The sequence below is a fragment of the Cervus canadensis genome, chromosome 10 (genome assembly GCF_019320065.1).
Source record: "Cervus canadensis isolate Bull #8, Minnesota chromosome 10, ASM1932006v1, whole genome shotgun sequence".
NCBI lineage: Eukaryota > Metazoa > Chordata > Mammalia > Artiodactyla > Cervidae > Cervus > Cervus canadensis.
In genome coordinates, this window is record NC_057395.1 from 59984485 (window position 1) to 60000414 (window position 15930).

General features: G+C 52.1%; 1 protein-coding gene across 6 annotated transcripts in view; it reads left to right on the forward strand.

Annotated features, from left to right (window-relative positions):
* Nucleotides 1-15930, forward strand: part of HM13 (histocompatibility minor 13) — a 38175-nt gene that overhangs the window by 16892 nt on the left and 5353 nt on the right. For 3 of the 6 annotated variants that reach the window (XR_006271395.1, XM_043478490.1, XM_043478488.1), the window contains exons 4-10: nt 2560-2648; nt 4403-4542; nt 4641-4766; nt 5455-5512; nt 8373-8456; nt 11342-11378; nt 13614-13716. Coding sequence is in view for 4 of the 6 variants with exons in the window: in XM_043478490.1 (XP_043334425.1) it covers nt 2560-2648; nt 4403-4542; nt 4641-4766; nt 5455-5512; nt 8373-8456; nt 11342-11378; nt 13614-13716 (637 nt within the window). In the remaining 2 variants the exon portion in view is untranslated. The remainder of the gene's footprint in view (nt 1-2559; nt 2649-4402; nt 4543-4640; nt 4767-5454; nt 5513-8372; nt 8457-11341; nt 11379-13613; nt 13717-15930) is intronic. The other 3 variants (XR_006271396.1, XM_043478493.1, XM_043478489.1) reach the window with 1 other exon arrangement.

The following is a 15930-nucleotide window of genomic DNA, read 5'->3' on the forward strand; positions in this document are numbered from 1 at the left end:
CTCAAACCCTTGCCCTCTGCTGGTCGGGCTCCTGAGGTGCACGCCAGGCTGGAGTGAAGGGCTTAGCTCCTCAGGCCTTCTCTCTGCCTCTCCACACACCCTCTGGCTTCATGCTCCTGAAACGTGATTCAGTGAACTGAGCTGAAAGTGGCTTCCAGCCTCATCCCTCCCAGCTGCTGCCTCCCAGCTGCTCAGAGCCTGTTTGTGGAAACCCACTCCCAATTGCATCTTGTATCAGTCGTGTCTGCATAATCACAAAGCCTTGTCATTCATGCCACAGCTCTGTAGATGGGGAGGGATTGGCTGTGTGTCAAGTGGAAACTAAGGCCCAGAGATAGTTCTTCATCCACATTTTCTTCCTCCAAGCTCCAGGGTCTTAGAGAGCTCCCTTTTCCCTGCCTTTACTGTGCCCTGGGTACCCTTTGGCCTGGGTCCATTTTCCTATAGCTGGGAGCACCATTGTGGATTTGCCTGCTTCATAAGTCATCATTCTGATCTGGTGTTACTGAATGCTTTCAAGTTCAACCACCTACAATGATAGACTTTGAGTTCTTATGACCCCTGTTGAGGATCTAGCGCTGAGCTAAACTTCTCCCTCGCCTTCTCCCCTACTTTCACAGCAGCTCTTTGAATCAGGTGATATTATCCCCACATTCAGCAGAGAGACTGACCCACTGAAGTGAGCCCAGGGCCTCACGTGGCAGAGCAGGCGTCAGGGCTGGGCCACCCCGGTTTGTGTCTACTCCACGATACTGCTGAGTATCCAGACCCAGGCTGAGCCAAAAGCCCTGGTTTTCTGTTCCTGCTCCGAAGGTGATCCAGAAAAGAAAGTGTCTGCTCCCTGCCAGGCCAGGAAGTAGACCATGCTGAGTAATCAGAATGCTTCCAGAGATGAGGCCAAGCCCATCCTGAGCCACAAACAGGCCCTGTGGAAGGAGTGAATGTGAGCCCACTCTCGCCCAAGGGGCTGTGATTCATCTCACTCATCAAGTCCAGCCGAGTTTGTAAAAATCCCAGGCCTGGAAAATCGTGGAGTGGGGTGACCATCAGGTCATCTGACTTAATAGATCTGGAAGGGAATCCAGGAATATGCATTCTTTTTTCTTCCCATGTTTAATTCCTTTTATTTGTATTATGAAGCTGACACCATGGTTATTACTCAAATAAGAGGTGACAGTAATTCAGCTTATACTGTTTCCGCTTTATGTGTGTTGGCACAGTTTATATAATAGTTAAGGAATCATCTAGAAGGAATTGCTGCTTGCCAACATCTCTAAGTGTTCTGGGAAACTGATAATTAAAGGAAATGGTCAAAACAAATCCCCTCAAGAAGAATACAGTATACTTCCTAGTCAACTCAGGCTTGCTTCGGGTCTACTAACTGCTTAAGTGTGCTAGATTTTTGCAGGGTTTAAAAAACATATTAAGATAGTTTCAGACACTTATAAGGGTTTTTTTTGGTGGGGGGGGGTTAATCCCTGAGTCAGGAAGATCCCCTGGGGAAGGAAGTGGCAACCCACTCCAGTATTCTTGCTTGAAAAATCCCATGGGCAGGGGAGCCTGGGGCGACAGTCCAAAGGGTCTCAGAGTCACTGAGTTCCAGGGACACACACAAGAGGCTACCTGTGACAGAGTAATTAGATAGCCATTTTAATGGGAAGTCTCCAGTAGCCTCAGAATGCAAAGGCACACTGCAGCTTTGATTTGTCACACTGCACACACCTGGATTGTGTTTGAAATAAACAGACTTCTGAGAAATTGGAACAGAGGGTTTACCTTTTTGCTTCTAGAATCAACAACAAAACTCACGCCACCTCACCATCTACCTCTCTGCCTTGAGCCCAGGAGAGAGGGCTACGCATCTCATTTCCCTTATGAGTCTGCCCACAGTTTGTGCATCATGGCTTTACTGTGGACCAGGCTGGGTCCACTGCCTCTGGCTGGGCAGGGAGCTGGCAAGGAGGATGTGGTTTATCTGGGGCCACTTGTGGTTAATGCATCTCTCTCAGCTGCTGGCCTTCCAGCCTCCTCAGCAACATGGACCCAGGCATTCTCACTCTTAAGGAGTCAGATCTCATCGGGCTACTAGTCGGCCCCTTAATTCAGCTCTGCTGTCTGCCTAGACTCAGTGGATCTCCTTGAAGAGTAAGGACTTACCCTATGCAGGCTTAAGCCAGAATATGCATTCTTGACTGGGGTCTCTCATACAGATTGTGGATAAACCAGATTTTGGAATCCATTGCTCTCCTAAAAACTGTTTTATGTGAAAGTCTGCCTCTTTTGTGTTTTTGGATGATAACTAAGAGGCTACGTGGAAGCCGGAATCATAGAGACCTAGGTTCAGGTCTCAGCTCAAGATACTGACTTCCCATGTAACCCTGGGCAGTCACTTGCCCTCTGAGGGCCTCTGTTTTCACATCTCTACAATGGGCACAATAACACCTACCTCTCAGGGCAGCTGTGAGGTTGTTGGGAGATAACAGCTTGTAAACAGATGTCTGGGATTGTGGGGCCCCCACAGGGGCTCTGTTTGCCAACCTGCTTTGTCTTTCCTTTCAGCCCTTTCATGAATAAGTTTTTTCCAGCCAACTTCCCAAACCGACAATACCAGCTGCTGTTCACACAGGGCTCTGGGGAGAACAAGGAAGGTCAGTGCTGCTGCCATCCCCTGCCTTGGCCGTACCTTGGGTGTCTTCCCGCTCCCCTCCGCTCCCCTTTGTCTCTCCGATACTGGGATTCCCCGGTACGGCAAGTGATGGGCAAGGTGGGCTCTGGGATGTCATCCCCGCTCTGCTGCTGAGTGCACACTGTTATCTCTCTAAGCTTTGGGTGGTTTTGTTGGGCTTTTTTGGTTTTGTTTTGTTTTTTCATCTGTAAAATGCGCATCATAATGTAGTACCTCCCTTATAAGCATGTTGTTAGGACTGTGAGTAAGTGATGAGTGGAAAGCATTCAGCACAGCGCCTGGCTCAGTAAACAGTAAACATTTGGCTCCTGAAGCTATTTTTATCATGTCTGTTTTTAGTGTGATTACTTCCCTAGCTAAGATTTGAAAAGGGGGTTCCACGGCTCTTGAAAAAAATGAAAGCCACAGGAAATTGGGGAAAGCCTGGGTCCTGTGAGTTAGTTAGGGTGTGGGCTCAACTGCTGTAACAGGATTATCAACAGCTTGGACAGGTGGAAGGTGTTTCTCTCTTATGTACATGTCTGAGCTTGTGAATGTCACACTTGTTGGGGATGTGCCCAGCACATTCTGCCTTGTCCCTGGAGAGCAGCGATTTTATATGATTCCTTTGTGCATCTGTAGGCATCTGTGTCCAGTCAGTGACATGGGGGTTTTCACCCGTCTTGTGCTCTGCCGCACTCGGGTCAGTGGGTCCAGGGTAGCATACCATTGCTTCGCAGGCTGTCTCAAAGGACATAGAGGCAACTGTTCCCCAGGCCCATTTAGCTGCAAGGGAAGCTGGAAAATGTGGCTGAGAGCTAGTCAGCCTCAATTTCCAGTTGAAAATCATCAGGGTATTGTTACCACAGAGAGGAGAACAACGGTTGGGGCCAACCAGCAGTCCACTGCAGTCTGGAATCTGAAAGGAAAGCCTGTGCTCTGTGACCCTGGGCACGCTCCACCACCTCTCTGGGCTTCCTCATTAGGGCACTCGGAGGTGATGGAGAAGGGGTCTAACATCAGGGTGTCTGCCACAGGCTCCCCAACAGAACAGCCTCGGGGCCTCCCACCTGCCACTTCTCCAGGCCTCCCTCTCTCACCTGCTTCCTCCTCTACTGGTGACGCAGGGCTACCAGCAACCTTCCTGACTCCTTTGGCGGCAGAGTAGAAAGATTACTGAATGAACTGGGACCTTCCAAGGGCCTTGGGCTCGGTGCAGTCAGCATTAGTTGAGCACCCACTGTATGCCGGCTCTGTGCTGAGTGCTTTGTAAGGACCACCTCACTTGCTCCCCATGGCAGTCCTATCAGGGAGATGCTGTGACCCCCATTTTTTTGTTTTGTGTTTATTTTTTTGGTCGCACCTCTTGGCATATGGAACTTCCCCAACCAGGGATCAAGCCCATGCCCCCTGCAATGGAAGGGTAGTCTTAACCCCTGGGGACCACCAGGGAAGCCCAGTGATCCCCTTGTTATAGATGAGGAAACAAACTCAGAGAGGGAGCTGCCTCCCCTGAGGTCGCAGCTCTAGTGCAGCCCTAGTGCAGAGCATGGGCTTCCAGCAGCATGGACCACCTCCTACTGACCCTACATCAAGTCTGGGTTGTCTCTGGGCCTCCATTCCGTCCTCTAGGAAATTGGAGGGTCTGGGGTTGGGGAGGGCTCCAGTGAGCACCCCCAGCCTGTGGGTCTCTGACGGAGCCCACAGCCATGCCCTCCTCCGTCCAGGGGCTGACAGGTGGGAGGGGCAGCCCCGCCCCGGGGAGTGGACTTACCCGGCCTCTCTGCCCAGAGATCATCAATTATGAGTTTGACACCAAGGACCTGGTGTGCCTGGGCCTGAGCAGCATCGTTGGCGTCTGGTACCTGCTGAGGAAGGTGAGTAGCCAGGGCCCAGGCAGTTGCAGGGGGGTGGTGGAGCGCTGGAGGGACAAGGTGGTGACCGGTGAGGTGGCCTCACTCTCACCTTCCCCCAGCACTGGATTGCCAACAACCTCTTCGGCCTGGCCTTCTCCCTTAACGGGGTAGAACTCCTGCACCTGAACAACGTCAGCACTGGCTGCATCTTGCTGGGAGGGCTCTTCATCTACGACATCTTCTGGGTGAGTCGGGCAGGGATGCGCAGGAGGTCCAGTGGAGGGCAGCCACCTGACCTACGAGTAAGGCCCCAGATCAGATCCTTTCTGGGGCAGTGCCCTCAGCTGTGAAGTCGATGATAGAGCAGAGTCCCAGCCCCGCTTGCCGAGAGCTCACCTTTCTTTGCCCTGTGCCTTCCAGCCGCCCTCTGTCCCTCACAGTGAGCCCAGCAGGGGATTGCTTATCCCTTGTCTTTCCAGCAAGCGAGTTGAGGCTCAGAACAGCTGAGGCAGGGGTGGTTAAAGCAGATGAGTGGACACTGTTGAGCAAGACACTGTCCTTGACAGAGACGGCGCTGGGCTCAGGGACCTGCCACCCTCGCTCTGAGAGGCAGCCCTGACGGGGTGGTGCTGGAGGGCTTCCTCTCTCGGGAAGGACAGAGCCCTGACCTGACAGCCCAGCCAGGACATCAGAGATCCTTTCCTAACTCCTTGGAATTGCCCCTCATTGCTGCCCAGACAAGCAGCCTCAGGAAGTGTCCATTTGGCCATGTCGGTGGCCGCCTCCTCTCAACTTTACATCTGCTCTGGAGCCCTTCTTGGCTCCCTGTCCCTCTCCCGCCCATCTCAGGCAGCCCCTCGTTGAGAAGCCACACACGGCCATTTCTTCCCATCTGCCCGCACTTCCCTCCAGACTCCACTCTTCTCCTTTTAGGTGTTTGGCACCAATGTGATGGTGACAGTGGCAAAGTCCTTTGAGGCACCAATAAAATGTAAGTGACCACCCCACCATGGGGAGCCCGTCTGCCCCCACCCTGGTGGCCCATTCCCGCATGGTCCCTGATTCAGTTAATACCCTCCCTCAGCTGTTCCTTCTCCAAGTTCCCTGGTGTCTAGGGCCTGGTTTCCTTCTCTTTGATTTGTCCACTGTGTTCCCACACAGCTATCCTCTGGCCACCTGGTCATAGAGAGCGGTGTCTGAAACAGCCTGTGGCAGGGCAGGCAGGGGCCTCCAGAGGAGGACACCCCCACACCAAGACCTGGAGCCCCCTCCCTGGCTCCCTGTAACACATAACCAGCAGGTGTTGTCTGCCCCACTCCTCTCACACTTCCCTGGTTGTGTTCTTCAGTGTATCCATTGTTATAAATATTAGAAACCTCACCTACAGACATCTGTAATGTGGAAATGTTGTCATTTCACACGCAACAAGCCCGGTGGCGGAGCCTCTAGAGTTGGGTTTATGACCATCAGTGGCATCGCCAAGAGCCAGGGTCACCTCAGCCCTCCACCCCACCATTCTCAGCAAATTCAGGGACAGAAAAGAGGAACTTTATGTCTCCCTTTCATCAGAGAGGGATGTTTTTCCCTGAATCTCCCTGAAGCCTCTCTCATATTTCACAGGCCAGAATTGGGTCACAGGCCCAAGTTCATTGTTCCTCATCAGGGGGGGTTGAGAAAAGCATAATGAACTTGGAGTTTAAGCCTTAGACTGATCAAGAATCACTCCCTGGCATCATGAGACCCAAAGAGGAGGACGGAATCCATCGGGCATGATGGAAGGAGGAAGGGGGATCCTGTTGGGCAGTCAGGATGGAGCCTGTCCTGAGAGCCAAGCAACAGTTGCACTCTTCATGGTCTGACTCCACAGCTGTACATGGGTCCCCTCCGTGAGCCAGAGAGAGGCTCCTGGTCACACGGCTGCTCCTAGATGCTGTGCAGGGTCGCGGCTCAGTGACCCCAGAGGAAAGTTCCTCCCAGCTATGGCTTGGATGAACCCATGGGGCCTCTCCAGGCCCAGGAACTAGGCTCTGCCACTAGGAGTGGTGCAAAGGACAGGGTCACTGCCTTCTCCAGTGCTTGGGGGCAGTGTTTTGAGTTGGCAGCCTCCCAGAACCAAGGGTCTAAGGTGAGGGCAGTCGTGCAGAGCAAGAGAACAGATGCTGGCCAAGCTCGAAGAGCAACTATGCCTCACACGCTGTGATGGATGAACCCAGCCAACGGGTCAGGAAAGCTTTCCTGGGTTCCGAAGAATGAATATGTGTTTCACAAGCATGAAGGAGCAGTAGGGGCATTTGAAAGAGAGAACAGCTTCAGGCCAGGGCTGCAACCAGAAGAATGCTTGGAGGGAGCAGAGAATCGGAGAGGGAGTATGGTGACTTCAGGGGAGCAGCAGAAAAGAGGCCAGATTTGAGGAAGCCGAAGATGGCATGTCAGGGAGCCCAGCTGCTGCCCAGTGGGCAGTGGATGAGCCATTGGAAGACTCTGGACAGGGAAATGACAGTCCCCTCTGGTTTCTGGTGTTTGGAATTGGGGTTTTTGTCTTGAGGAGAAAGCTTGTTGCCCTCTACTGCTAGGAGTAGTCCAGCAGAGTGGTTAAGTGGACAGTTAGTAAAGTCAGAAAGCCTGGATTTGGATCCCAGATCTGATATGTGCTGGCTGTGTGGCCTGAGTGGGGATGCCTCACCTCTGTGGGCCCTGGTTTCTAGATCTGCCACTCAGGATTGAATGATGGCAGGTTTAAGAGGATCAGACAAGGAGAGCTGTAAATCACTGTGACTGTATTCAAGGCAGGAAAAAGTGGACAGGGAAGGACCTCTGTATGATTCATTGGGGAAGCACCATCTTGGCCCAGAGCACACCCGTCTTACCTCTGTTTATATGCCATTGGCCAGAGCTGGGTCACATGACCACCCCTAGCTGCAGGGAAGTCAGGAGTTCGGTGACCAGATTGTCCTAACTGTCTTAGCCTTGTGCCACACTTGATTCATCATCTGGGAGGACAGCCTCACACAGAAGCAGGACTAGGTCAGTAAAGACATAACAGTTAAAGCTAATAGTGTGTTCAAATAACCTAATCTTTACCGCAAGGCTATGGGGTCAGTTTGGTTGTTATACCCATTTTACAGGTGATACAGTTAAGGCCCAGAGTAGTTAAGTAAACTGTGCAAAGTCACACAGCAGAGCCAGGATTCAGACCCATACAGTCTGACCCTGAAGCCCACACCATAACTGGTGAACTTTTGCTCCAAGGCTATCTGGATGAAATCCAGTTACAGCTGCCCCTTGCCATAACTGGACATACAGGGAGGCATTTTCCTCAATCTGTATTTATCCAAACAAGTTGGCCAGCAGGATTTCTGAGTAAGGGGCTGTAAGCAAGGGATTTGTAGGTATGTAGCCTCCTCCTCATCAACAGATGCACAAAGCGTGTGGCCCAAGCTCTTCCTTCTTCAAAACGAGGGTCTGTCCACAACTGTGGTGAGACGGAAAGCCTATTAGATGCCAGCACCATGTGGGCCCTTTCATCCTTTATATGCTAGGCTTTGGGGTCAGTCCCATTTAACCAAAGAGTCCTGGCTATTAAAAGGCATTGAAATTGTATGACATGTGAGTTACAGCTCAGTAAAGGCATTAAACCTTTAGCCTAGATGATTCTAGATTCTTACTGCTCTAACCAGCTGTGATTCCAGATGGACACACCTCCCTTCAGCCCATCATCATTCTCTTGACTCCCCATTCCCATCCTCCCAACCAGCAATGCAAGTGTGTGAGTTCCATACACCAGAGGCGGAGGCTAGGAGTGCATGAGCTGGGCTCTCACCAACTCCTCACATCCCTGCCTCCCCCTCCAGTGGTGTTTCCCCAGGACCTGCTGGAGAAGGGCCTGGAAGCGGACAACTTTGCCATGCTGGGACTCGGAGACATCGTCATTCCAGGTGACGGGGCCAGGGCAGGGGCCAAAGTGGAGGGGGATTCCATGGAGAAGGAGTCGTCCTGTGAGACACAGCCTCACTCACCAGGAGAGGGAAGGAGGAAGGGTTAGGCTGTGCGATTCCCCCATCAGCACCTGCCCGGGGTTTGGTGAAGGGGGTCCACCTCAGCCCGGTGTGGGCTGGACCTCGGAGGGACGGTGGTGAGCAAGACTGCCCTCATAGAGCTTCTGGTTGGGTGAACAGACATTACTCGAGAGCTGCAGAAATAAATTATATGACAGACTGAAATATAAGCACATTTGATGACAGTCTTAAAGGAATCCGATCCCCTCACACTTGCACGTACGCACACCATTCCCAGTGTTTACAGGTGACACAGGTGTGCTAGAACTGCCACAGTCTCCTTGGCCCCCCTCCCCGGCGCTGGGAGGACACCAGGGAAAGCATGCAGTGTGTGTGGACAGGGGGCACACAGCTGTGCTCCTGTGTCTGCAGTTTTAGCAGAGGGACCAGTGGCCTGCACCTGCTTGACCACACGACCTGGCCTCTGAGTCCATTATATGTGTGGGTGCTAGTCAGCACACCTGTGGACATGGGCACAGGTACCCCTGTGTATGGGCCCGAGCATGGGCACACATCCTGGGGGCCTGCAGCCCAAACTGCCGGTCAAGAAACTCTGGGCAAAGCTGAGCTGCCTCTCAGGGCAGCTGAAATGGCTTGAGACGTGGACGCTGTGTGCCTGCAAGACCTAGGCCCAGTGACAGGTGCTGCACACCCAAAGGGCATTCTGATTCCCTAGTCACAGAGGCTTGGAGTCAGGGTTAGAAGCACCCCTGGTGTTTGCTTACAAGAAGAAAGCTGGGAACAAATTAAAAGCCAGTTTGTTTTCCAGTGTAGGAAGTAATAGCCATCCTGCTAGTGAGCGGGAGTGAACAGGCACTTCTGTGTGACACTTTGCTTTTGTGATACATATGGTGGTGAAGCAGAGGCTTTCTCTCTCATACCAGTGAGCGAACTGAGGCTCAGCAGTGAAGGGACTTAACGTCAATTCACACACTAGCCAGCCAGAGGGCCAGGACTCAGACCAGGTCTATCTGACTGCAAAGAAAGATGATATTGTCAGAACTGCTTTTATGATAGTAACAACAAGAGTAAGATCATAATCCTGGAGCCATCATTTGTCAAGCCCCTGTTGTTTGCCAAGCAGTATGCTCAGTGTTTTTTTATGTATTATCTTTGCTACCTTTAGCAGCCTGTTGAGGTAGAGAGTGTTTCTATTTTGCTGGTGAGGAAACAGGTTAAGAGAGACTTGCCTAGGGTCGTGGTCTTGAATCCAGGTGTTCCCATAGCACGTGGTGCTGGGAGGCAGGGAAGAAGCTCCATCAGGGATGAAGAAATGGATTTGGTTCGCCCTGCAGAGCAGGGTCTGTCCCAGGCACCCGCAGACTTCCCCAAGTGTCCTTGTTGAGTGCTTCTGGGCTCCAGGCCTGCACAGGACATCTCTGCGTATCCACAAATCCCTGTATGTATCGGAAGTCTTCCAGCAGTCACAGTTGGTGTGAGTTATTGCATCCTCACAGAGCCTCAGGGATAATCTTGAAGGAAGAATAGGTTGTGGGGTGTTATTTTAAGGTCAAATGCAGTATTATGAGTAGAAGCTCTTGGGAGCTCTGGCCCGCGGATTAGTTAAAGAGCAGTTGCAGAATTCAGCTGCCAGGGGCCACTGAATTCCTAGTTTTGTTTCCAGAAAGGCAGCATTTGTCTGTTTTCACCACCCACCAGCTCCCAACTGTAGAGTCTTCGCTGGGGACTGAATCATTTTCTTCTTTGAAATGAATCACATGTTGCCAGTCAGTGCTTCTAATCAGCACAGAATGTTTGGTTCCTAAGAGCTTGCTCTCAACCAAATGAGGTTCAGCCCTGCTGTGTCCGAGTCCAAAGACAAGTCAAGGACAGACACAGGGATGGCCGTGTGTGTGCAACATACAGAGGCTGGACTGGGTGGCTGTGTCTCAGGGACTCGGGTTTCTGGGGGTGATTGGGCCAGATTTCAGAGTGCAGATAGGAGTGCAGTGGGTGGACAGAGTTCACCGTCCCCACCTGAGCTCCTGTAGAGCCTCCTAGTGTCTGCTTCTGCGCTCTCCCACCGACCAAACAACTGCCACAGGGGTCTTTTTCAAAATCTTTTATGTTATTCTCCCACTTTGAACACTTCCAGGAGTGTCCCCTTACTCCTAGAATGAAGACCCAACTCCTCTCACCCCCACGGGGCCCTGCATGGCAGATCCAGCCCCCAGCATCTCCTGCTCTGGGCTTCAGCCTGCCCTGCCACGCCTCCTGAGCCCTGTTTCCTCACGACCTTTGCACATGCTCTTCCCTCTCCCTGGCAAGTGTCACTTCCTCAAAAAAGCCCTCTTTCCTCCCCACCCACGACCCCCAGCCTGGGTCTCATCCCATGATAGACCTTCCCATGACACAGGAGCACCCTTTCACAGTTACAGTCTCACACTGGTCTTTGTTAATATTTGATCAGCATGCCCCACCCCCAGGTTTTGCTTCCCACTGTATTGCCTACAGCACCTAGTATTCAGGCATCCTGTAAGTGTTTGGTTGGGCCCAGGGTGGTACAGCAGATGGTGCTGTGAGGTGCTCGTCAGTGTGGTCCCAGGCCAAAGCAGTCTACCTGGGACAGTTGGGCCACTTGTTCCCTCTTCCAGTGAGTGTCCCCCATTGTTCCAGGTGGACTGAAGGTAGAGAAGCGATTTCTGCCGGCAGTTGGCAGTCTCAGCCACGCCTTGTCCCCTGATGACTGCTTTGTGGCTGGGGACCCAGTTGTCAGTTGTATGCTTCTTCCCTACCTCCATCTAACCCTGGTTTTCTCCCCGCAGGAATCTTCATTGCCTTGCTGCTGCGTTTCGACATCAGGTAAGCCACTTAGGAACCCTAGTCCTCAGGTTCCACAAGTGAGGCCCTCCCCTCACAGGCAGGAGGTTCTCTGGGGTTCCTCAGTTTGGAGGAGCCCAAAGAGGGTAACTCAGGTCCCAGACCCTCCACCCAACAGCAGCCAGAACAATTCTGATTTTATCTGCGCTGTACATTCTGAGGTTCTAAGTGCCAAGAGCCTGGAGAGGGTGGGGAAGGTGTGACTCATAGGCTGAGATGGAATCCCAGAAGGTCGTGGTGGCACCCAGAGTGCTTTCTCTGAGTGGTCTTGGCAAGGAAACTGACGTTTGCAGGCAAGGTTTCTCATCCTGAAGTTAGTGGTCCCTCCTGCCTGGGGCTGATGGGGACAGTGTGGAGGGAGTGCTGAGACAGGCTGGCCTCGGTGGCTCCCAGGACATCCGGCAGCAGGTGCAGTCCTCATTGCCACCGACTTTTATCAGCCACTGGTCAGGTCACCGTATCCCAGCTGCTCTCGCTGCTCCCCACCCTCTCCTTCCTCAGACATTCTTCAGTCCCTTGTAGAAAGTGAGTACAAGGGAGAGGGAAGGGGGCCAAGCTGAGCCACCACTTGAAACTCAGAAAAGGTCACACCTTTTCAGGTGGGTGAATGCCACCTGGGCAAAGCTGGGCCTGCCACCAGTAGGTGGCGCTCAGTCTTCCTAGAGGAGGGCTTTCTGCATGTATGTGCTTAATTTTGAGCTGGTTTATGGACTATTTCTTAATCTCCTTATGTCCAGTAGTTGCAAAAACAGTAATAATGTTGAAAGTGGTAGTGAGAAACCCATTGCCAGCATCATGGAAATCCAGGCTGCATGCAGAACTGAACTTTTCCCCTGCTCACGTCGCTCTGCGTTTGGGTAGGGCCACTGTGGAGCCTTTGGAAGAGACCTCGCCAGTCTCTTTAAATAGAAACACATCTGTGCTGGCTGCTCTACTGCTCGGTTTTCAGAGGTCATACAAAGAGAAACCTGTAGGAGTCTCCAGGCCATTTGCTAGAGAACCAGGTTCAGCTGGCAGCACCCTCCGAGGAAGAATCCTTGTCCTGCAGGTCCTTGGGAGCTTGTTCCAGAATCTGTGCACTGTTCCCAAAGGGAGTCTCTTGCACTCCGGGCTGCACAACAGGACTGTTCTCAGTGGACTACGGCTCCCAGCTCAGAAGCCGCCAGGCCAAAGGGGAGGGAGTCAGTCCTCCTTCATTCCACAGATGTTGCTAGACACACACAAAGGTCCTGAGCTGGCATTGTGAAAGGGCATCAAGTGATGGCAATGCCAGGATGCTTGTGGGTCAGCTCTTCTGAAGCTGATCTTCAGTGAATTACCCAGGAAGCCACTGGCATTTTATCCTTGTAATCAGCATCTTCTTAGTATCCATGATGGGTTACTGAACTATTAGCTCCACTGCAGTTAAGAGTAAGAACTTAGCTTTACAGTTTCTGATCTGTGTTCCTCAAAACATGAGCCCCAAACCAGCAGGGACCTACTCTTTAGCACAAGAAACTGTACTTAATACTTTGTAATCAGCTAAGGGAAGAGAATCTAAAGAATATATGTATATCTGAATCACAGTGTTATACACCTGAAACTAACATGATATTATAAATCAACTACATATTTTTTAAAAGCCAAAAATAAAGTTATAAAACACACACACACACAAATACCAAAATGCAGATCCCCGTACCTGTTAGATCAGACTCCCTGGGAACTAGGCCTAGCACTCTGTTCTGTTTTTCGGGGTTTTTGTTTTTGTTTTTTTGACCACGCTGCTCAGCTTGTAGGATCTCAGTTCCCTGACCAGGGGTTGAACCCAGGCCATGGCGTTGAAAGCCTGGAATCCTAACTGCTAGGCCGCCAGGGAACCCCCATACAGTTCTATATGTTTTAACATGCTGTCCAGGTGATTTTTATGCTGACCTGAGCTTCATAGCCACTGTTCTCAGTTACAACATTTGATAGTCAGCAACCATCGGGGAGATGGCGTATGGCATTCCCATTTTGCAGATGATTAAACTGAGGCTGAGGGAAGGAAAGTGACTGGTCCAAAGACGCTTAGATGGGGCAGAACCAGAATGCACGCCTATCTCCACACCCCCCAGCCCATAACCTCAGCCCCACACAGCTTCCGGGGTCTCCCCAGATCCTCTCCTAAGAGGGCATGTGGCTCTGCAGTGCTTGTGTCTCACCTTCCTCCTCTGTCTCCCCATGCCGTTGCTGAAGCTTGAAGAAGAACACCCACACCTACTTCTACACCAGCTTTGCAGCCTACATCTTCGGCCTGGGCCTTACCATTTTCATCATGCACATCTTCAAGCACGCCCAGGTGAGCACGACCCCTCTGTGTACCGGGAGTGCTTTCACTGCAGGTGACCGGGACTCCCGTGTCACATGTGCAGGCGATCCAGTGGTGCAGAGCAGTTGTGTCCGTGATTCTCTTGAACTTTCACCCATAGTTGTTGCAAGATGACAGCCCGGCTTCAGGTAGCACATGCACGCTAGTGGTGAGAAGGGGGAGGAGGGAGGATGCCAGCCGAGCCTGTGACCATCAAGGAAGGCAAAACCTTTCTCAGAGCCCTCTCAGCAGATTTTTGCCCACATCTCCTGGGCCACATCAGTGTTGCGTGGCCCCAGCTGTGGCTTCTCAGCCTCAGTAGTGGTGGCAGACAGAACGGAATCGGGTGGGTGTTTGTTGCGGTCTCAGCCCGTTGCCTGCTCCCCAGGCAAGTGATAGGATGTTAGGATCTCCCTCCCATCACTCCCCAAGCCAGCCAGGCTCTGCCTTCTCCTAGATGGGTGCTGAATTGCCAGGTGGACCAGGCTGGGAGCTGTCAGTGTGGCCTGGAGAGGAGGAGTCGGGGAGGGGAGAGCCACAGACGGGGTGCTCTCTGCTGGAAATCAGAGCACTTCCTTTGTGCCAGGCTCTGCTTGGTGCTTCGTGAGGGTTCTGTGAACAGATGAGGAGCTGCAGTTCAGGTGCTCCGTGGAAAGTGTGGTGGAGCCAGGATTCAAACCGGTGTCACATGAAGACCACACCCAGGTTATGAACCCCCAGTCATGGGAAAGGCTGTGTGGAGTGGAGTCTTAGGAGAGCCCTGGTGGGAATCCAAGCTCTACTGTCTGAAGTTACACTTAGGATTCCTCATTGATTCATGAAAACAGAAAATGAGGATAAATAATTGTAGCCACCTTGGGGGTGTTTGAGGGTGAAATGAGTTAATGTAAGTGAAGTGCTCAGAGCCACGTCTGACCCAATTGGTATTGCTGAGCTCCCTCCATCCTCCCCTCTTCCTCCTCCCTTTCTCCCTTCCCTGGGCACCGGCCACAAAGAAGCCACCTTTGAATTAATCACAAAAGCTGCTGACCCAGTTAGTCTGTTAGTTTGCCAGGCACTGTGCTAAACCCTTTCACTCATTAACTCATTGAGTCCTTAGAGACACTGTGAAATTGATAGTAATACTATACAGAAAGTTCAAGGTCCCCATCAGTAGAGAAACCAAGAACCAGTGAGGAAGCCCCTTTCATTCACATCTGCTCCAGATGACCTCAGGAGCTGTGCAAGCTGAGAGGGACATGCACTTGGCAAGGAAGGCGCAGAGTACTTGGGCCTCCTCTTGGGAGGTGGCTTCTCCAGCTGTCAGCCCCAGCAGATTCCAAGCCCAGAGCTATCCCCTAGGTGGCCGCCAGGTGGCAGGCTTGCCTTCTGCCTTAGACTCAGAGAAGGCTCCACTGGGAGCTCTCTCACACAGGCTGGGGGCAGAGGTGGGAGAGGTGATCCTCGACATGAGAGAAAAGGAAGCCTTCCCTGCGTGACACAGCGCGTCAAGCTGGGCCCTGGCTGGAGCCCTAGACTCCTGACCACAAGCCGACCCTACTGCCTAGCAGCAGCCCGGCTATTCTCCCTGATCATCCACATGCGTATTTCCCTGAAAATCTTCTTTGAGGTGGGATCTGGACACAAGAGGAACCTGTTCTTTGAGCTCCTCCTCCCTCACCAAGACATACGCAGTCCCTCTGCCAGCAATTCCCTATCGAGGGGGTCACCTCTGCCTATATGTTTTTTAACCTCTATCAAAAATGTACTCCAAGCCAGGACTAGCAACCTCCAAGAAAGGTCATTAATATGATCAGGTGCTCTCACTGTACAGATGGATAGGAAAGCCCAGACAGGAAAATGGCCTATCTGTGGTCACAGAGTAAAGCCGAGGCCCGATGGAGACCCAGGAGTCCTGATCCCCAGCTCACTGCCCCAAGCTGTACATCCCATCCTCTCCTTAACACTGATTTTCTTTGGAGAGGGTCCCTGGTGCCTGAGAGGAAAGAAAAGAATAGGTTTGTATCCCTCTGATACTAAGCAAACACTTCTTCCCAAAGGAGCACCTCAATTGCTGTTGGCTCTTAAGTGAGGTAGACCTTGGTGGGGCCAAATATCTACCCACCTTCCTCCCAGGAAGCCCTCTATTTTGCCCAGCCTGGCCTTGATGAAGAAAAGACACTGGACTTAGTGACAGAGGAATCCGTGTCTGTATCCTGACCAACC